General features: G+C 31.5%; 1 protein-coding gene across 1 annotated transcript; it reads right to left on the reverse strand.

Moving 5' to 3' along the window:
* Positions 1 to 7,201: 7,201 nt before the first annotated feature.
* On the reverse strand, positions 7,202 to 9,537 carry LOC105317143 (guanylate cyclase soluble subunit beta-2-like). Its single transcript, XM_066080279.1, has 6 exons — positions 9,343 to 9,537; positions 9,020 to 9,165; positions 8,603 to 8,751; positions 8,212 to 8,358; positions 7,814 to 7,968; positions 7,202 to 7,611 (listed from the first exon to the last, which is right to left on the reverse strand). Exons 1-6 carry the CDS (start codon positions 9,510 to 9,512, stop codon positions 7,359 to 7,361), a joined length of 1,020 nt encoding a protein of 339 aa, XP_065936351.1. The 5' UTR covers positions 9,513 to 9,537; the 3' UTR covers positions 7,202 to 7,358.
* Between the last annotated feature and the right edge of the window lie 14,592 nt (positions 9,538 to 24,129).

The following is a 24,129-nucleotide window of genomic DNA, read 5'->3' on the forward strand; positions in this document are numbered from 1 at the left end:
TATTTGTAAAGGTTCTCGTATGATTCAAGTCGATCATACAAAACTTAAAAAACTTCAAACAGTAGTATTTAAAGAGCGAATTTTAAAAATCTTACGTTTTACGTCGGTATAGGCCGCTTGTCAAGTAAATATTCCTATAATGTTTGGGGAAAGAGCGGAAACTCTCGTTGTATAAGTGCTCTTGAAATTACTCAATTTACTTCTGTTTTTGTGTATGCACATGTATGTGTGTATGTGGGTGTGCATGTGTACATTCACATTCTCCTGGACATTACACATAATACATTAAATATTTTATTTATTTACAAACATTATTATAATAAAGCTGCTTGATGCGAAGCTTTTGATTTTACAGTATCAACTAATTTTATTTTTTTTAAATTTTAATGGAATATATTGTAATTATAGAAAGTACTATCATAAGGAAAATTTTATTCTAAATAAGAATATTTTAATATAGAATATTTTACTATTTTCTACATATTGTATCTGTATTAATGGGATTGCATGTAAACGTTTTGTTTGAACAAAATGCTCAGGAAGTTACCAATACCCTTTGTCACTATAAAGCCTATTTCGCCGAAAGGAAATATTTTTTAACACTTGATAATCAGGGGCTCGAAACATACAGCATGCTTAGATTTTGACTTTTAAAGGGTCGATTCATAAGTAGGACTTAGACGGAACTTATTAGGACGTGTACAAGTCCTGCTTAAGTATGTCTTATACCGTAACATGAAGCAAACTTAGCAATGTCTTCGCGAAGTCATACTTATGTTAAAAAGAAAAATCAAATTGTTCATTTCTTTTGTCGATTTTGAATGTACTCGTAATAAAATCATTATATTAGGTTAATATTTTTTTTATTATATATAGATACACTAGATAATACTTGGTGCAAGCGCGGGAATTAACACTTAATACATTAATATGATATAATGCTTAATATGTTGAATCATTTTTTGTGTTTGTTCATTTTTGTATATACTTTGTCCGATATTTTCCTTAAATTATTCTTTAAAATTGAAAAAAACTGCATTGTTGGATATTTAGATTAGCGGGCAGAGATAAAAAAAACTAAACTGAAATGGATAATATATACATGTACGTGGCCTTAATTCTGTTTGTTGCAGGTGACTGAAAAATATGAACTTTTTTATTGTATTTATTTCAAACCAGGGAAAGGGTATTTAGTGCATCTATCTCCACATTTGGTTCTTTAGGTAAATTTTCATTATAATTTCTATTACTGTCCCAAAGAAGAATTTCAGATAAAATACTGTTTTGAAAAACAATATTGAATGGGGTCCCTATTAAACTTTCCCGATTTATGCATACACCATTTATCCGCTTCGACGTAGAATACAATCTGTTCAAAATTCATCAATGTTTAAAAATTAATGTCTAAGGTTTACAACCAATCTGTCGTGGTGTGAAATGTATGAAATTAAAACACGCAAGGTTTTGCATATTGATTTGAATATTTTAAGCCAGAGTTGTCCGATTCAAAGTATCTACCCGATGGTTAACTCACCCTACACTTTCCGCCATGATGTCAATTGGTGAACCCGTTTCTAGGCAGTCTGCTCTGGAAAGATCTTTCCATCAATACTAAAATCGCATTAATTGTTCCATTTTATCTATTTACTTTTTGCGTTAATCGAAGTCCGATCCAAGGTATCTGCTCGCGATGCATAATTGTTTCGTTAATTAGTCAATCTGCATTCTTGGTTACCCTGTTCTGGAATGTTCTATCCCAGTCTCTCACTAGATGTCGTGCTTCGCAAGCGAATCGGTAAAAAAAAATTGCCCACCGAAAAAACGAATTGATTCATTTTATTCATTCAACATTTTTCAAATATTAATTGTATGTTTTCTCCAAATAGGCTCACAGTAAATATATTCACTCTTTACGTAACAATTCAATATTATTTTATTGCAAGTATTTATTTTGATCGAAACTACCCCTAACTTGCATCCGTAAAAGCGTGTCCACCACCTTCATCTCATTTTTGCTATTTCGAGCTTGTTTATTGAAAATAATTTAAGTAGGTTTTTGATTGATTTCACAATAATAACTTATCAGTTAAAATTCAGTTATACCTTACGGACATCATCTGACATGTGTTGAAAAAACTAAAGGTGTAAGTAGTTACCCTGGTGCGATTATTTGTTTATTTGCAAAATGTCTTAATTTATTAGTATAGAAGTGCTTGATATCTTAAATATTAGATAGGGTAGATGTAACTGGTGAGGTAAGATGTAGAAGAATCGATAGAAAATAAATCCACTATTTAAGTATATCAAGTTCCAACAGCATCGCCATATTATACCACAGGCAGTCTTTGAGAACGACTAAAATAGAGAATAGTGGTCAAAAGAAAAAAGTAACAACAATAAACTGAATATATTGCCTAAGATCCATAATTGCTTTGAGCTTTTTAAACATTTTAGGCATAAAAGTACATGTATGCATACTCATGCCACCTCAAATTTTGCGTCTGTACATTTCATTTACATCTACCCCATTTTGTATCTATAAATAAGCAAGATATTAACCTTAAATAATGATTTCATTACCAATACATTCAAACTCGACAAAAGAAATGAAGAAAATCCGTCTTCACAAGACATTGCTAAGTTTGCTTTATTTTACGGTGTAAGACATACTTGAGCAGGACTTTGTAGGTCCTAAGATTCCGCCGAAGTCCTACTTATGACCCTACTCAGGTCAAAATCTTAGCACGCTTTATGTTACGAGCCCCTACTAACGCAATATTTTCTACAGTTTATCTTGTGAAGATGGTTCGAGATACGCTTTACGTCAACGGTCAGCGTTACGACCCCGAGACAGAGCCTACAGAGGATCCAACGTATTTTGGAAGTCACGTTGTGCCTGCGCCACCGATCGGCAATATGGACAAGGGTACACCTGAAGATCAACCCATGGAAGGCGAGGACCAGTTAATCGCGCAAGGTAGTACTGACGCGCCGACACCCACCCAGAGCTAGGGGGACGCTGAGGATAGACCACCGCTCCGAATCGTGTCATGGAACGTGAACAGAGGTCTGGAAAAGAAGTTAGGTGAACATGAGTTTTGTAAACTTCTTTCCTCGTATGACATTGTATTTTTATCAGAGTGTTGGGTAAACAGTGAGTCTACTTTAGACCTGTCTCATCTTACTCAAGGTTATGCGTCCTTTATGTACCCACGTACCAGAGGCAAAGGGGGTGGAATGGTAATTCTGGTAAGAGACGAACTACTAGCTCACTTTTCAGTTTGTAAATATGTTGGTGACAGTATGGTATGGGTAAAATTGTCAGGTATATATAAAAATGACGTTTATATTTGTTTTGTTTACATTGCACATGAAAACAGTGTATTCTATACTACTTATGATATTGACCTTTTTGACACTCTGTTATGCGATATTGCGAAGTACAGTGATATGGGTGTTACCATATTAGCTGGAGATTTTAATAGTCGTGTGGGTGAATCAAAAGATTATGTTGAATATGATATTTTGGCTAACAATTTGTTAAATAACATGCCTGCATTTTTGTCATATGATAAGGATTATACTTGTTCACGTAGATCGGAAGACAATCATGTCAATAATTTTGGTCGTAAATTACTCGAATTATGTCGAGCCTCTGGTCTTAGAATATGTAATGGCAGGGTTTCCGGGGACACGCGGGGCAAATATACATTTTTTAACCATTTAGGTTCGAGTGTCATAGATTATGTTTTAGTTGGTAAGGATGATTTTGATGCCATCGAGAGTTTTACTGTTAAAGATTTTAATGAATGGTCAGACCACGCTCCAGTTGAAGTGTGTATTCATAATGTTAAAAACTACCAACGCTATGACAATCATAACATTTTCTGTAGTAATGTAACGGCAGGCAGTGTGTACAGATGGAATGAGGAAGCTTTTGAGTCCATAAAATCTATTTTACACAGTAAAGTGTCTGATTTTTACAGTCTTTTTGAAAAAATGGACTGTGGGATCCTTAGTATAGATCAGGTTGTAAATAATTTCACTAGTATATTAAACAGTGTTTTTATGCCTTTTTGTAGTGTATCCAACTTTTTAGGTGGTTCGTCTATTGACATTAAGTCTTCCAGTAGTAATAAGCCATGGTTCGATGACAAGTGTAAAGAACTCCGTAAAGTTTATAAAAGCTCCTTACGTATTTTTAATTGGGAAAGGTCTGTTCAAAATCGTATCACTTTATGTGAAAACAAACGTGTCTACAAAAAGCATGTACTTAGAACTAGAAATAGGTTTGTCAGACACGAAGGTAATAAACTCAACTATTTAAGAAAGCACAATCCAAAACAGTTTTACAAGATTTTCAAGAAAAGAAAAACAATTAAAAGCTCTTTAGATTTAGATGCTTTTTATCAATATTTTAAGAGTGTTTGTAATGTAGATGAAAATATTGTAGACATTGAAAGTCCATTTTTTGAGCAGAGGAGTACTGATACTGTTTTTAGTGAATTAGATAAAGCCATAGATGAGGAGGAATTACTTTCAGTATTAAAAAAATTAAAATGTGGTAAAGCTGCCGGAACAGATCACCTGTTAAATGAATATTTTGTTAAATTTAAAGAGTTTTTTTTTACCAGTTTTAGTTAGACTTTTTAATAAAATTTTGGATGCAGGTACTTTCCCAAGGAGCTGGTCTATAGGTGTAATAATTCCACTTCTTAAAAAAGGTAACACCAATGATGTTAACAATTACAGGGGAATAACTCTTGTTAGTAATCTGGCAAAAATATTTACCACAGTGTTGAACTATAGATTACTTCGCTGGTCTGACGACAATGGTATCATAAGCGATGCGCAGTTTGGGTTTAAGCCAGGTCATAGTACCACAGATGCCATTTTTGCACTTACTAGTTTAGTATCTTTATATTTGAAAAAGAAAAAGAAATTATATTGTTGTTTTGTTGATTACAGAAAAGCGTTTGATAGTGTGAATAGAAACAAGTTATTATACAAACTTGCTACAAATGGAGTCACGGGAAAGTTGTTAAGTATTATTAAGCATATTTATTGTGAGTTAAAATCATGTGTCAGATATAAGTCTGAACTGTCAAATTATTTTTCGTCAACAACTGGACTTATGCAAGGAGAGGCTTTGTCGCCTTTTCTTTTTTCATTATATATTAATGATTTTGAAATGGATCTTATTCGAAGTTGTTGTGAACCTGTTGACTTCAGAGACCTTTCGCTTTTTCTTTTAATGTATGCTGATGATACTGTGTTAATAGCTAATTCAAGGGAGAGTCTACAGGGTATGTTGAATCAATTGTATCAATTTAGTAATGATTGGAATATTGGTGTGAACACAGATAAAACAAAAATAGTTGTTTTTCGACATGCGGGTAGAATGTGTAAAAATGATTTTTGGACCTATGACCAAAAGCATGTTGAGGTTGTTAATTGTTTCAATTATTTAGGAATCAATTTGAATTTTAATGGGAATTTTAATGTTACACAGAAAACAATTGCAATGCAGGGTAGGAAATTTATGTTTGGTATTCTAAAACTATGTAATGAAGCTTATGTAAATATTGAGACTAAATTAAGCATTTTTGACACCTATGTATCTAGCGTTCTTAACTATGGCTCCGAGATATGGGGTTTTCATTCTGGTGATGAAATAGAACGAGTTCACACAAATTTTTGTAAAAGAATTTTGAAAGTTAAAAAATGTACGTCAAACTTTATGGTTTATTCAGAGTTAGGTCGTCTACCTATGAGTATTATACGTAAATTGCGTATCATTAAGTATTGGTTGAAATTGAATAAAACAGAAAATTGTATATTACGCAATGTATATGAGGAAATGGTCTCACAGTTGATACCAAATACATGGTGTTTTAATGTCAGAGAATTATTAGTATCTCTGGGTATGCATGAAGTCTGGCTTTCACAAAATGTGGCTAACACTAATGTTTTCTTAAAAATTGTAAAGCAGAGGTTGTCTGATTTTTTTATTCAGGAAAGAGACGCATTTTTCGAGTCATCCTCTAAATGTTTATTGTACAAGTATCTGCCTGACACTTTTTCGTTACAATTTTTTTTTGAGTAAAAATATTCCGGAAAACCTTGTTGTCCTTTTAACAAAATATAGACTGTCATCGCATATGCTTTTGGTAGAGCAAGGCCGTTATAATGGAACTGTCAGATCGATGCGTATCTGTAAATATTGTAATTTAGGTGAAGTCGAGGATGAATTCCATTTCATACTTATCTGTCCATTTTATAAAAGTCTACGGGTATTGTATTTAAAAAAATATTACTGGTCTCGTCCTTCAATGTTTAAGTTAGTTCAACTCCTTGCCATTCATAATCGCAAACAATTGTGCCATCTCGCAATGTTTCTGCGTGAGGCAGGTAAAAAACGGGATGTCGGATAACTAGTACATCCAACTGATGTATTATTACTATCACTATTATTATTAATATTACTATTATTATCATTATTATCATTATTATAATCATTTGATTTATTGATTTATAGGGTCTCTCCTCCTATGAATGTACATGTATGAATAATATTTTTTTAGAATATTGTTTAACGTCAATAGCGAACTGTTTGATTTTGATTGGATAGAGTGTAGCATTATATATTTATAATTATGTACATATGTTTCAACAGCTTATAATTCATTTGAATTTAGCCAATAAACAATACAATACATCTTATTAGAAATATATTTTTACAGGAAATACGATTATCATATAGGCAATAATAGTCTTGTTGGATCTGAGAAATGACTACATGTAAAATGATTTTAGCTATTTGTCAAATACAATCAATTTTTTCTTAGGAATTATAATTTTCCCATGGATATTACATTTTAAAGGTAAATTACTCACTGATTAAGTGAAACACACCAAATAAAAAGATGATGTATGCTGCAAATTTTGAAACACACTTCCTTCTTAAATTTGTAAAACATAATGTACTAAAGAGGTATAAATGTTTGATACATGTATGAGTACAAAAGAGCAGGGCAAGTAAAATTTAAAGTAGAGAATTTGAATATAAATATGAATTACACACTAATTAACTTCTTTGTATAGAAATTAAATCTGTAAGTAAATCTTAACTTGTGTTATTTTGTTAAAAAGAAAAGACAGCGATTTGTTTCCAATAATCTTTAATTAGAGTTCGCTTTGCTATCATAACAATCTACTGAAAAAAGTATCAAATTGTTATCAATAGGAATTCCTAAAAACACAATAGATGTAATCTAGTCTAAAACGAGAATGCTTTTAAAACATAATTCAGACAACATCTTGTTTAGGAAAAAAACCGAATACTTTAAATATTTGTGCTAGATTATAGAACAGAACGTGGATGATTCCATGCTCTGTGGTTTGTCCCTGTGAGTGTTGATTAGAGGCAACGAATCCCTATTTAATTGGGTACGTTGAGGCGTTGTCTCATGGTCGTTTGCGAAGCACTTGTTACGACCCGGATCAAAGTCGTTCGATACTCCATTCAGAAAGTAAGTGTCCATAATTCCTTTCCCCTTTATATCAATGCCTTCTCGTCTCTCGAGGATGTAACCAACACTTCGAATTTGACTGCAGAAATTGCAAACAAAGATGTGAAAAATCAATTACTTTTATTTGATGCATTATTGCTTCATTTTTTTTATTTATAGCATTTAATTTTATACATATATGGACTGATTTATCAAAAGTACCACTCTTTTTGTGCTTTGTGCTATATAAGTTAAATTCAAATAATATATTTTATGTACAACGTTAAAAAAGTTTATCTTACTGGTATGTTGTATCGCTGATATGAACCCGACCCGGAAGTCCATGACTTTCCATGCGCGAAGCTGTGTTTACGGTGTCACCAAAGAGACAGTATCTTGGCATCTTTGTGCCGACCACCCCCGACACCACCGGCCCAGTATGAATGCCCACTCGAATCTGATTGGGTATAAGATAATATGTCAGATATATTTAAGAACTACTCTACTGAAAACACCAAACACCAATTGGTTGATTCGGTATTCATTTAGATTCAACAAAAAGGTGGTGAGTTTGTTTGACAGATGGACAGAGATGGACAGAACAGATTGCAGAGAACAATTGATCAATAACTTGATATAATCGGTTAAAGTAGGCTAAATAAAGCTATAAAGATAATACACTTTGATTCAATCAATTTACTTGAATACATTTCTGTGACACAGGATTGATCACGTGATTTGTCTCCTGAATCATATCGAGGCCCATATTTGACATCCTGATGGCATGGTCATCTCTGGCTTCCGGAACTCCTGATACAACCATGTAGGCATCACCAATTGTTTCTACCTACAAGTAATGAATGACATACAAAGTGAATGAACTTATTGCAAACCAGGGTATGCAAAGCAGCAATATCAGAATCTTTGCTTTTCAGTTCAATTAATATGTTTAATTTGAATTCAATTTATGCTTTGCTAAACAGAAAATACGTAAAATTCATATTTAATATATGTTGAAAACTGAAAAATAATTATTTCATTAATGAGATCATCTGCATCGTACGACTTGTTGGCCCATTTGCGAAACTTACTTTATAAATGTTGTGTTTTGTTGTGAGCTGATCAAACCGTTGAAACAAACCATTCAGAAGTTTGACTATGTCCATAGGATGACACAGTGCTGCAATGTTTGTGAACGTAACTATATCGCTAAAAAGGATGGTCACATTTCCGTGTTTCTCTAGAAAAAAGCAATGATTGTCAGTTTGAAATGGTTCTTCGCTAAATCGTTTATCAAACGTATAAAATATTGATTCCGATTTTTTACAATAGCTTTGTTTGATAATGTGATGACATGGATACTGATGATTAGTAACATATTAACATTATTGACATACATATGTTTACAAACTACTTTAAAATAGTCCATTTTTTATCGATATCAACCCTCAAACATCAAAATGAAGGCAATTTTGTCCTAGAAAAAAGCTTTAAACAACTAGTATTACCTGCTTCCACCGTCCGACCCTCTCTCAGCTGATTGGCTACTTTCACCGGAAGCATCTGATACAGCAACATGTCTGTCTTCTTCTTCTCCTGGTCGAGAGCCGCCGCTAGTTTCTTCATGTCAGTTGTGGTTTGGTCCAGCTTCTTGCTGTGTTCAATGCAATTATAATTTTTTTAAATTTAAAACATAACTTCTTTTGTTTGTGTGTATCATTAATATTTATGAGTTGTATGCTTTACAGAGAATACCTAACCATAAGCTGTGATACAAAACATGCAGACAACTTTGATTTTAATAAAAGATATATATTAGACACGCCCCTACCTCATTTCTACATCAGCTCGTCGTTGTTCGTTCATTAAAATAATTTCTATGGTAAGTTTGTCCTGTGGAATATTTGTAAGGTAAGTATTGGAGGAAATAAAATCCCCGAGACCGTCAAAATGAGGTGTACCAATAAACATGATCTCTTCCTTGTTCTTTAAAGGAACCATGTAACCTACATAGAAATTGTTAATTATCAGGAAACGCTATTTTTTTTTTTATCAAATAAAACTTTCACGAAAGAAAGAACCACATACAAGTGATATAAGACATATCAATCCATTTCTTAGTAATATATATATATATATATATATATATATATATATATATATATATATATATATATATATATATATATATATATATATATATATATTGAATAATGGGAGCGAGGAGATGAGAGAGGGATAGAAATTACATGTAGGTGATTAGATCATTATATTAAAAAGGAAGTTTACAAATGAATATATATATATATATATATATATATATATATATATATATATATATATATATATATATATATATATATATATATATATATATATATATATAATTCTTGTTCTTATATTCTTATAGATACATGTAGAACATGTACATTTGCATATGCACAAACATAATTCACATACATAACAAAGTGTGTTTGTTTAAATCAGAATTTACCAGCATTTGGTTTTAATTTAATTCATCCATGGGAAGGAGGGAAGGAATAGGGAGGAAATCAAAATAACGCAGGGTAAGGGGGCATGAAATAAGTATATGAACGACGACATTCTGACTATAGTTCATATTTTACAGGAAATGACGTTTAAGGGTGTTGTTTAATAAGGGTTTGAGTTCTCAAATTCGGATTGTTATAAAGTTCAATGTAATAAGTAAAATTTGTTCTAAACGAAAAAAGTATTTAGAAATGAATTATTATTGCCAATAAATTCAATATTTTTACTTTATCATGGAATTAGGCTCAAACAAAAATAGACTTTAACCAAACAGAGGAAATTCGGAGTAAATTTTGCAGATTTTGTTTTCCGCTAAAACATTTTCGGCAGTACTCTAATATTAAAAGTTAAGATTTTATATTTTAGTATATGTAATTTGGCATATTTTCTGATGGTTTTACCTCACTTATTCATTAAGATGGCTCGACACACCAATGCATTATTTGATGGATCGATGAAGAATTCTCTTTGAGAAATGATTATTCAAAAATGACACCTATATCGGCCTCTGATTATTTTATATGAATTTTTTGCATTTTTTTATAGAAACCGGAAACATCGTTTTAGCTGCGAACAAGATATATTAGAGCTAAAAATTTGTTATCAATTAATGCACAATACAATTATCTATAAATACATATCAAAAACGGCCAGATAAACTTTGAAATATTTTTGTAAACAAAATATTTATGAAAATGAAAAAAAAAGATTGTTTATATTTTTTAAATCTATGGATAAAACTGCAGATAAACTGTTACATGCATTTAACAATTGCTGTACAATCATATTTCAACAAGAAATTGAAACCAAATAGTGAAATTAAAGTATAAATGGAAAATTTTAAAATCGAACCGATCCCGATTGTAATTAAACTGATCCCGAACGAAATCACATAAAGTTAGAATGAATCAGAATTTTGCAAAAATTTCAGGTTGTTTAGCTGTAAAATGGTTTCGTCATTTACTAACTTTATAATTCATAACAATTACTTGGAAAAAAACTGCAGCTTATTTGTAAAATTTCAATTTTAAAATAATTCTGATCGGGATCAATTTCTTTCAATCGGGATCGGTTCAAATTTGATAAATAGCAATTTTTCCAAAATTTCGCATTTTCATTTCAATTTCTTTGTAAAATATCATTGTTTAGTAAATAGTTTATGTGACTTTATGTTATTTTTAAACTTTTATCCGTAGATTAAAAAGATATTAAAGAATTACAATTTTGATTTTCAGAAATATTTTTAATTAAACACTTGACCAAACGATCTTTGGCATGAATTTATTTAGAATTATATTACACATTAATTGACAACAAGTTTTAAGCTCTAATATATTCTGTTTGTCTGCAAAACAGTTTTTTACGGAAGCCCGTTGGTGCCACGTAGGAAGAATATTTTATCTGGCGGCCGCCACATAATTATTTGGCGGCCGCCAGATAAAACCTGGCTTCCTGATGCGCACGCATGTTTTAATGGGAGCTTTTTAGGGAGTTGTGGATACACTCTTATTTATTAGTTTTATTAATCATTTCTGAAACTTGACATTAAATATCAATTGCAAAGCTTAGGATTTTGAACAACCGGTTGGGTTGAATGTATAGAAGACTGTTGTTAAAATCTAGAATGAATTTTATATTACTTTGTGCCTTGTATTATACATGTATGTTGTAAAACATGGTATTTTAGAGTTGATTCTGAACTTTTAAAACTGAACTAAACACCCGTTCAGGAAATCTTAACATTAAAAAACCTTAACTTGAGAGGAATTTTATGTAAACATGTACATATTAAGTAAAGGAACGCACTGCCTTCTATATGTTTTAATTTTGGTATAAGAATTTACTAGCGCAGATTAAAGTCAGCTTTATTGACCACGACAGCTAGTACAGGCAATATTATCATGAGAGCAGATCCATCTATGACTCTATAAGGATAAACTAGGATAAGTGTGTACTAGCATTCGTGGCCATAAAAATGAAACATATTTAACTGACTGTGTTGTTAAACTCTTATTCCAAATCACATGAAAGGCAGTACATTTATTTCTTTACGTTTTTAACTTCGTTTATTTCCGTTAGTATTCGTATTATCTGGTTTACTTCAATACTGGTTATTTCATGCAAGAGCGCTTTCGCTCTCAGTATAAATAGATTTCCCGGGGAGTATTCGATTAATGCGACGTTCGTTACAAAGTAGTATAGGTTGTCTTTGCTTTTCCCTACCGGCCCTGAACCAAATATGTTTTTTTGAGATTAACTAATATTTTGTGTTGCCATTTATTTGTCTGTCGAATGTATATCAAAAATGCGATTTGTAACGAACGCACCAATCCTAAAAAATCTGTTTTTGTTTTTCAACAAATTAGTCAAGAAAATATTCATTTTCGGAGGAGTGAAACGAGGGAGAAAATAAAATAAGAAGACCGTGATCGGCCACAGTCTCTCTGGTAAATCAAAGTACTGAGCGTACTGAAAGGCGGGGTCTTGAAAGTTTGAATTTGTAATTGTTTACGTTTTCATCCATTATGTTCCAAAAATTATGAGTTTGAATTAGTTGTTTCAATCTACATGTAGTATGCTAAAGTTCGGCTTTTTGCAATTGCCTGATACTTTGTCATAATTTTGCGAAATCCCGACCGGGACTGTTCTTCATAATTGTAGAAAGTTGACACAACGGTATATTATGTGAAATAAGACCCCAAGAAAATTTTTTAAAAAACTACAACTAACCGGGAAAATCAAAACAACTATATTTAGGTATATAATTTAAATCGTTTTATTTATTTATTTTGTGATCAAAGGGAAAATCTATAAGTCGGACGGTATCTGTTATACAAGGTTTATGGAAACTCCGAAAACTCTCAAACTGTTGAACCACCGAACAAAGTTAACATTTGTATACCGATAATAAACACAGGCATCTAACGTTAGAAATATTTCTTTTTTACAATAAGATTATTCCAAGTATATGGTGGCATATCTCTGCCCCCTATGTGCAAGTTATTTTCTCCTAATTATGTTGACATGCAAGATAAATATGTTGATATATTTATGTCAACATGCAACTTAGTTATGTTGACATGCAACTCATAAGTTGCATGTCAACATATTGACATATTCATCTCGCATGTCGACATAATTAACTTGCATATCGACATAAATAAGTTGCATGTTGACATAAATAAGTTGCATGTCAGCATATTTATCTTGCATGTTAACATAAATAAGTTGCATGTCGACATAAAAAGATTTTTTTGAGATTTTGTATAATTCATATCAGATTGCAATTTCTTGCATGTCTTAGGCCAGATCTTTCTCCCATTGATAAATATCTCGCACCAATATCAGACCTATGAATTCAGAGATAACGCATGGTTGTTATGTTTTAAATTTTTAATTTATCGTGTGGTAGTACATGTAAATGAATAGGACTTATTTCAATTTTAAGAAGATAAAAAGTAAGTAGTTTTAGTACGTAGTTTTAAAATCTGATTTACAAATCCTTTATTGTAGCTCCTTGAAAAATTTGAAATTTAATCGCTTTCGAAATTAAGTTCATTTTTCCAAGACACGCATTAAATTGTGCGTTTAATAAATGAGAGTGTATTGAAAGGACAAAGATCCCTGAAATGACAATGTCCTACAACATGTGATAATTTTACTGTGAAAAGCGTTAACTTTGCATATTTTAGAAATTTTAAAATCAAATAAATCTGAATTAATAGCTAAAATTAACAATTTACAATTATCATATATAACAGCCAATCAGGAAAGGTCTACCCCAAAATATGACGTGATTCATTCACTTTTGGTCTCCATTTTGTAGTTTTATCGATTTGAAAAGCAGATGACTCGATGATTTGGAGTATGATTTTTAATAAAATTTCAGAAACGGTTAAATCGTGATTCGTGTAAATTATGCAAGAGTTTACACAAAATAGTAGTAAGTAGCGAACGAATTTATTTTTTACCTATTAATTTTATATGAATCGCTGCAAGAAAATCATGACAGGTAAGAAGGTCTAAAAAAATCAAAAATGGCTACCACGACAAACTTTTTTTTATTGTTATAGTACTTGGAATAATTCTAACGTCAGATGCATGTGTTTGTTATCGGTATACAAATGTTACCTTTGTTCGGTAATTCAACAGTTTGAGAGTTTTCGGAGTTTTCATAAACCTTGTTATGGTGGCATATCTCTGCCCCTTGTGTGCAATTTATTTTTCTTTCAAATATGTCCGACAAGCAAGATAAATATGCTGACATGCAAGATAATTATGTCAACATGCAACATAACTATGTTGACATGCAAGAAAATTGCAATCAGATAAGAATTATACAAAATCGAAAAAAATCTCAAATATCGCCTACCTGTGACATCCAAGATGCTAGATGCTACCTTTTTATGTCAACATTTAACTTATCCAACTTATTTATGTTAACATGCAAGATTAATATGCTGACGTGCAACTTATTTATTTCAACATGCAACTTCTTTATGTCGACATGCAACTTCTTTATGTCGACATGCAACTTAGTTATGTTAACATGCAAGATATAAAATATGTTGACATCCAACTTAGTTATGTTTACATGCGAGATAAATATGTTGACATGTTGACATCAATAGGTAGCGTATCTTGCATCTTGGATGTCACATGTTGGCGATATTTGAGATTTTTTATAACTCCTATTTGATTGCAGATTTCTTGCTTGTCAACATAGTTATATTCCATGTTGACATAACTATCTTGCATGTCAACATCTTTATCTTGCATGTCGACATAATTAATAGAAAGATAACTTGCACACAAGGGACAGAGATATGCCACCTTACCTTGTATAACAGATACCGTCCGACTCATTGATTTTCCCTTTGATCACAAAATAAATAAATATAACGATTTAAATTATATACCCAAATATAGTTGTTTTGATTTTCCCAGTTAGTTGTAGTTTTTAAAAAAATTTCTTGGGGTCTTATTTTACATAATATACCGTTGTGTCAATTTTCTACAATTATGAAGAGCAGTCCCGGTCGGGATTTAGCAAAATTATGACAAAGTATCAGGCAATTGCCAAAAGCCGAACTTTAGCATACTACATGTAGATTGAAATAACTAATTCAAACTCATAATTTTTGGAACATAATGGATGAAAACGTGAACAATTACAAATTCAAAATTTCAAGACCCCCGCCTTTCAGTACTCTCAGTACTTTGATTTACCCAGAGAGACTGTTGCCGATCACTGTTTTTTTTATTGTACTGCCTTTCATGTGATTTGGAATAAGAGTTTAACAACACAGTCATAGATGGATCTGTTCTCGTGATAAACTTGCCTGTACTAGCTGTCGTGGTCAATAAAGCTGACTAATCTGCGTTGGTAAATTCATATACCAAAATCAAAACATATAGAAAGCAGTGCGTTCCTTTACTTATACATGTTTACGTAACATTCCTCTCAAGTTAAAGTTTTTAAATGTTAAGATTTCCTGAACGGGTGTTTAGTTCAGTTTTAAAAGTTCAGAATCAACTCTTAAATACCATGTTTTACTACAAACATGTATAATACAAGGCACCAAGTAATATAAAAATCATTCTAGATTCTAACAAAGTCTTCTATACATTCAACTCAACCAGTTTTTCAAAACCCTAAGCTGTGCAATTGATATTTAATGTCAAGTTTCAGAAATAATTAATAAAAATAATAAATTAGAGTGTATCAACAACTCCTTAAAAAGCTCCCATTAAAACATGCGCGCGCATCAGGAAGCCAGGTTTTATCTGGCGGCCGCCAAATAATTATGTGGCGGCCGCCAGAAAATTATATGGCGGCCGCCAGAAAATTATGTGGCGGCCGCCAGATTATAAGTGGCGGCCGCCAAATAATTATCTGGCGTCCGCCAGATAAAATATTTTTCCTACGTGGCACCAACGGGCTTCCGTAGTTTTTCCTATTTCACTGAAAAAATACAAAAAAATTCGTATAAAATAACTGAAAGCCGATATTGATCTCTATTTTGTGGAATCATGTTTCAAAAAAGATTCTCTATCGATCCATAAAATAAATTTTTGGTGTGTCGAGGAACCTTAAAATAATTGTATGACACGATTTGCAAAAATATTGAAAAACGCTTAAAAACGATAAAAGACACCATATATCTCAAAATTTTGATCATTGACCACATAAAAAGTTTTACGCCAACGGAATAAGGACAATATAGGTAGTTTAATACTATATAGGATTTTGTTTTATCATCATTCAATTTTTTGTAAAATTGGATCAAAAATGCGTAGGAAAACTGAAAGAGGAAATTCGGACTGGAATATTTTTTAAAAATGTTGTTTAAATCTTATTGCTTTGTACCTATTTAGTGCCATTACCGTTCATATACTGTATTTAATTTTTTAGATGTGTTTTATTATTTGTAATATCTTTACAAAGTAGAAAATTTCAGTCGTAGTGTAAAATTTCGTGGGATTTTCCTTGATTTTTCAAAAAATATTCAATGGTTATTGACCTACTTTTTGAAAGTGGAAAATAACACTACAATCAATGGTCTTTAACATACAATAGATGGTTTTTCATTATCATCAGTGGATTTTTTTTCCATCTGATTCAACGTCATCCTTAAGTTATTTTAGTCCAAACGAAATACTAGTATACATGTATATAAATTCTGGTTGAAACATGAATATTGGACGTAACCAAATTGAATATGCATATATCGTATTTATGTGTTACTAATGTCAATAAATTCTGATTTGTTGTCATTTTGATACAAAATAACATTTGTTAAATTACAAATTACTTTTAAATTTCATAGATATTACGCAATTTTACCTAGCATATTACAAACTTTACAAACTGAGTTTTAGAAGGTTAGAAAATTTCCTAAATAAACTCACCTCTGAGAGCAGGACAATCTGATTTCTGAGATGATCCATTGATAACTTTTATTTTTGGTTGCAAGAAAAAATACATATATGAGCTATTACAGCTCATAATGGCGGCATAATGAAATCTTATCTCCGGTTCTTTTATCTCAAAAATTTCATTTATTTTTGTTCGCTCTTGTTGAATTTCATTGCATAGTGTTCTCAAATGCAACCCTGCACTTTTAATGCACATATTTTTGTCAAAAACAACATTGAATGGTAAAGCTGTATTCAAAGTGATTTCTGAAACCGTAATCATTCAATCGTGCCGCGCATGTGCCAGTCGTTGAACGTTGTTTTCCACATGATTTATCATTGACTGGTTCTCTCCATTAAATGCAGCTTCATTCTGATCTTCGAGAAATTTTACTTCTGTTATGACATGTTCACAATATTTCCCTTCAAATATTTTTCCAGATTTTTTAGAGACAACCGACATCTTAATCTCAGTTTCAAAAATATGTCGTGCTGTTTCTGTTAAAATTCCTGGGAAGGAAGTTTAAAAGTAAAATTAGTATTCTTGATAAAATTTATATCTTTAGTAGTTCACATAAAAGCGAAATAGACAAGTAATTTAACCAAATGTCAAGATTACATTTGATTTACGATTTTTTGTTGCAAATCGTGTGTTGTTTATATTAACCTACATATAATAAAACACAAGAAAAAAGGAAACAATAAATAATTTCCATATTTAATTTTTTCGCCTATCTGTAAGGTTAGTGTTTCTCTATTTTTTTTAATTTTACCTATGGCTATATGGTACATAGCCGGACGCACTGTAAACACGTGAACAAGCAACTTTCCAGCCTTCTTTTCACATCTAAAATATAAGGTGATTCCTAATCAATTGTTATCATTCATTTCTACCATAAACAGTGTTTTTATCCAACATATAACGCTCGACGGACGACGCACCTGTGAAATTAGTGCAATTGAAATAGTTTAAAGGGATAATTTCCAAGGTAATTTCATTGACACATTATCATCTTTCACTCGGAAAAATTCACAGGAACAAAAACATATTCCTTACGAAGATTTATAATGGGGAATGTTCACATCTTTTCTCCATTCGGAATACATCGCGCAATTTTTCAACGTTATCATCCGGGCTTGTTGCAATGCAAAATCCCCGTAGATATCACATTTTTTAGCATTGTATTGAAACCTGATAAGCTAACAGGGGCGTTTCGACTGGGAAATCGTGGAAATTTTTTCATACTTTTGAATGTACATCGTTTGAACCATGAGGCATTCATAAATATCAAACAATTAAGCAAAATCTGAATTCAGGATATCTTGGGACAGACTATAGTATAGAACAAGCACAAGAGAGCTTTATAAAACCAATCTTTAAACCAAAAATAAAATCTAATTGAATATGTTCATCAGCAGTTTTTGTTTCTGTCTAAAGAAAAGGTTAATTCGATTTTCAAAACTAAAACTCTCTCTCTCTCTCTCTCTCTCTCTCTCTCTCTCTCTCTCTCTCTCTCTCTCTCTCTCTCTCAAAGTAAATAAGGGGAGTAGGTAAGGAGCATCAACTATAACGGTCTTTGACGTGTAGCTTACGGTTTTTGTACAAATCATATTATTGCAGACAATTAGGTATACCGGAAATGAGGCGGTCTCATCCCTTTGTAGGTTAATGCCAGAAGGGAGTGTAAGTGGTCTAGATTTTGAACAAAACTGTAGAAATCCCTTCCGAGAGTACGTAACAATCTGTCATATCCTAGTCCTGAAGCGTAAATGAAAAAGTAGTTTCCAAATGACTTCCAGACATTATCCATAGTTAGTCCTGATCAAACAAACAAAATAATTGCTGAATCAAATAGTTCTTTCACCTATCTGGTGAATGTAAGATTTCAAAACATGTTGATTTGTTCTCACCTGTGATTTTGGAAATGGCGACAACCAAGTCATTTGTTCTTTTGTCGGCATAGTAATGAAATAACATGAAATCGTTGTCCTCATCAAAAGAACCTTCCTTGCTAAAGGGTATACAGTAAGTAAGTAGATATATTAAATGACATAGGCAGACATCCGGAAATATTTTTTCCTTTGAAAGTCTTTATTGATATTAGTTGTTAAACGCTAATTTTGCCTTTTTGCTAACTGCGCCTTTTTCAAACTAATTAGAATTTTTTGTTTAAAAAAACAAAATACCCATCAAAAAACTGTTTGATTCCATTATCCTATAGATATAATAAAAATACCCATGTCTTAAATGGCACAGCATTAACATTTATTTTTCTATCAATAGATGAAATCCCTTAAAGTGTAACAACAATGCTTACAGAATAGCCATCAGGATGTCTTCACCAAACCGCTCCAAAATCATTTCTCGGAAACACAGATGAATGTGGCCATGCTTTAAATTATCACACACAAAAATATAATTAATATATATTATTTAACTGAGGCTAATACATATTTCCGACCGACATAGATAAAATTCATTTAAAGCTATACAAGCTATAATATCCAGCAATTTTGATTGACGGGGAAAATGCACGTGTTTGATTACTTATAAAAGTTAACCTTTTATTGTTCATTGCAAAGCTAAAAACGATCACGTAACAAAGATATAAAATTTTAAACATTTTTTTTTTCCTGCGAGGAAAGTAATGCCTTCTCATTAATTTAACACGTGATCTCGACAGCTAATTTTAGACTATCATGAAAAATGATGGAGGGTCAACACCTGCATAATTGTTATAGATAAATATTGATGCAAATTACATGTAAAGCATGTATTGTATTCCTTTTGTTTTTCCATCTTACATCAGAAATTTCTATTTTCATTGTCTAACAAAAAACCATCAGAGTCAAATACTTAAATTTTATTTAGATAATATTTCATTAATTCTGTTCACCAATGTGTGCGATATAAATTGCAATGTAAACTACTTGATCGGTACATGTATATTATTGTATTTATCACTTATTATCACTCAGTGATACACATGCCAGCTTAATCTAGGAAGCGATCGACCAAACAAGGCGAAGTGTAAAAGGATGCCAAGTCTTCGAAAAGTTAAAGCTCTAACAAGTGAGAATAGTGCACAAAATAGTAGATACGCTCCAACCTTGTCAAAAATAGAACGAGCCAAAGAAGCCGCTAAACCAGGAACCCGACACCTTCGAGGCTCTCAGGATCAACTCACGCCTACAGCATGGAGTCTTTACAGACTTTCACAGTTAAAAGTTAGCGCTACAGGACCTGGTATGGACATTAATTGGGAGAAGATGTAATGGACTCTAAAGGCGTTAACGTAGCTCGCGGGTTTGCTGACGTCACAATAGGAATCGACGTAAAGAGTTGACCGTCATAGTAAACTCATAATTTTATTAGTAAACTCATAATTTTATTTTAAAATGACAAATGAGATATTTAGGAGTATAAAAGAAAATATTTTAAAAAGCTTATATACATGCGGTTTATGACTGTTTATACAAAGATTTATAATATCAAGTGCTGAAAATTTAAAGATGTCACATACATTGTCACATTTTGTTTTATAAAGATAAAGAATGAGTGTGCGTTAGAACGCTTCCATTTAACAGGTCAGGTACACTACCTTATATGGATAGCATTATTTAACACGTGACAGTATTTTTGGCAAACAGATTCTCCAATCCAGTGAATGAGTTGCAATGCATGACGGTCTATAACGTGTTTACGATTCAACAAACGCACGTGGTATTTGTCTGTTTTATACACAATATTTAATTGCTTGCCGGAATGTTTGTACATCTTGATTTTTACTTTAGAAGGTAAAAAATTAAAGGTTACGTACCTTTAACTTTGTTCCATACTCACATTAAAAAATACTGTTGTTTTAGTTGATTAATTGTTGCTTCAAAAATGATCAGTATCAAACGACTGACAAACATACGCATACAAGTACAAACTTATTTTGATAAGAAAAAAACATCACATTTGTGTATTGGTGACTTTATCATTGTGCACTAGAAATAAATACAGGTAACTGTACATTATTTAACATACGTGAAAACTAGTAGCCACGGTAGTAGAAATGCACAAATATACAAACGCAGAAGCACAAGCTATATGCAGCATAAAGTATTTTGTCCGTTAAGCATTCTGATGAATGTCCCTGAAGAAAATATCAACGCGTGGTTCTACTAATGTTGTCCCAAATATGGGGTATCACGTGAAAAAAAACAGTACTCACTGCTTTTAATTCAATAGGACGTACCTCTCTTTTGAACATTGACAATGGGGTATTTAAATAGGTTGATATAAGTCCTCATATGCAATATATTTTAAATGTGAGCATAGAAATTGAAGTTCAGACATAATTGTCCATATTACTTTCATAAATTCTGAAAAATCATTCAAAATGAGTTTCCAAAGGACAATTTAAAATGGTATATATTTTTAATACGCTTTGTATTCACTGAAACTTGTAGTAGCCCACAATGCCTTGTAACTCATTCACCTGATTGGTTTGTCGATAAAAGTAAACAGGTGCCTAATTTAGTATGCAAATTTATGCCGACGTCACAAAATATAGTGGTCTCGACCTGTTTAAAGTCATGTTTTAAAATAGAATGTATGCATTAACTTCGCTTTTTTTTTTTTACAATTATAACTTCTGTAATTTGTACTACCGATTAAATTCTTAAATTTCTTTTGGCTTCAGACAACTGTTTTATTCGATTACTTACTTATAATGTCAGTAGTTGCCTGGAATTTATTATTTTTGCATTGATTGACTCAGAGTTTCATAAAAACAAAAATAGCAATTTTCTGTATCTTTACAGCCTTACATTAATTGCATTTGATAACATTCACAATAATGTCTAATAAGCATTTACATGTTCTAAACTGTGTTAAACAGCTATTCTTGTCAATAAATGCATTTCAATTTTGGTGTTCTAAGAAGTAAGGAAATGATGACGTCAGGCTAACGTCGTAATGAAAATATAAGGTTTTGAGAAATCTTTTAAATCTTTAAAGTTTTTTTTGCCAAAAATTGGCCGAGAACACATACTGATATTTTTTTATGAATCGATTCATAATTATCTCCTCTGTTTTTGTGTTGAGTATGATTAATTTCGTCTGAATCGTTTAAAAGTTTGGAGCATAGTTTTGTAATGCGTTTCTCGGTTAAAATGTGCATTTTACTATATATTTCATTGAAATGGCGTTGCTTGATTTTATTAATGACACTGTATTTGAAACACGATAACAATATTACCGCGCAGACGAATCTTAAATAAATTTTAGAAATAAAACTATAAAACCTATGGATCACGTGGACAAATTTTCGAGGTAGGTTTTCTCACAAGCAGGTAAACCCGCGAGCTACCTTAACTAGATTAGTTACCTGAAAGACAGCACTTAAACATTATATAAAAAATTCACGCTTGCCAGGACTGAATAATATACATGTCAAATTACTTCGAAAAGGTCCTATAAAAAACCAAAATATGTTAAAGATGTGCACATGTACATCCAATTAGCTTCCAGTAGACATTTGGTATATCTTGGTTTAATTTCGCAGTGCATTTGTTGATTATCTAATCTTAAGTTAACGTACCATTGTTACGTCATAAACACTCACTCAGAAAACTGTTCGTGCGGATAGATCTAAATATCTGAAAGATAAATAAGAATTTTACATGTGCTGACCAGAAAGTCGTTTACTGCATCAAATGAAATATATTCAAACACTCAGAAAACTATCCGTAGTTTGAGTTTAAGATACCTGATAGATAAATTAGCTTTTTACATCCGATCATTAAAAAGTTTTCCTACTGCATCAAATGAAAATACCGCCAAGCGTTCGATCTAGTACACAAATAAAAAAACACCAAAGAATAACTACAAAATAATTGTTCACATAATACTACAACTTTAAGTAGTGTATTGCCTATTGTTATTTTTACGAGAATATTTTATACAGTAATAAATATATATTTTTGAATTTTGATCAATTGTTCATTGACCTTTGATAAATGTATTTCCTGCGATTGAGAGATGTTGAAAAATGATGACCTTCTTCTCTATAACGTCTGTAAAATATTAGAAACTGCAGTAAACATTTAGGAAGTTTCTTGAATCATAAAACGAAAATCAGCTTACATATACATTTGCTTTTCTACAAAACAAATCCATCCATAATATTATTTAGATTTAGAATTCTTTTCCGATAACACGAATTGTAACACAGATAAATGCGCTGAAACATGCAACGTCATTTACAAAGCATCTAGCACAATTTGCCACAAATTGCTTGAAATTAACATCCTAAAATAAATTATATTTACGGAAATATGGAAAATTGTTTTACATAGTAAAATAAAGTGTTAAAATAAATTTTGGAAAAATGTGCAGTCTTCCTTGATTTTTATAAAACATTCTTCCTAACTTATATCACCACTTGTCATCACTTTATTTATAAATAATCGGAAATATATAATTAAAGTGTTAACAGCACGCAAAATATTTTAATACATATTTAATAGAGTATATACTAGGAATTTATCATCAATGCCGCGTTATCAATAATCATCAATCACAGATTGTATTGGATGTCATTTCTCAGTGCAACTTTTACTACCTGATTTAATATAAACCTATTTAAGCTAAAAGTATTTCGATTCAAATCAAATTATACCATACTAACTCATTTCAACTAACAAAATGGTACATGAAGTACAAAAGAGCTTATAAACAAATATGTACAAGTATATGTACAAGTATATACATTTGTCAGAGGTAACTTAATTTAGATCATTATACATTATGAATTAACAATAAAAGGTATAAAAATCAATAAGAACAGACAGCATTATTAACGCTTTAATATGTTTGTTCATAATGTGTTGACATTGATTTTTACATTTAAATAGCGTTTGACTTTTGTAAATCTATCCCCAAAAACATTTTCCTTACATTATTTACATTATTTACAATCTTGCTCTCTAAAATATAATGAAATTCGTGATCGATTCGGCCGTTATTACGAAAGGTACAGACCATTTCGCCAATTAATGGCCATCACAGGTTTCTACTGGTAATCGATGATTTATTGTACTCAATTAGCAGATAACTTACATGTAATCATGTACCTTTTAAAACCTAAACCATGTTTTT

The sequence above is a fragment of the Magallana gigas genome, chromosome 3 (assembly GCF_963853765.1).
Source record: "Magallana gigas chromosome 3, xbMagGiga1.1, whole genome shotgun sequence".
In the NCBI taxonomy this organism is placed as follows: domain Eukaryota; kingdom Metazoa; phylum Mollusca; class Bivalvia; order Ostreida; family Ostreidae; genus Magallana; species Magallana gigas.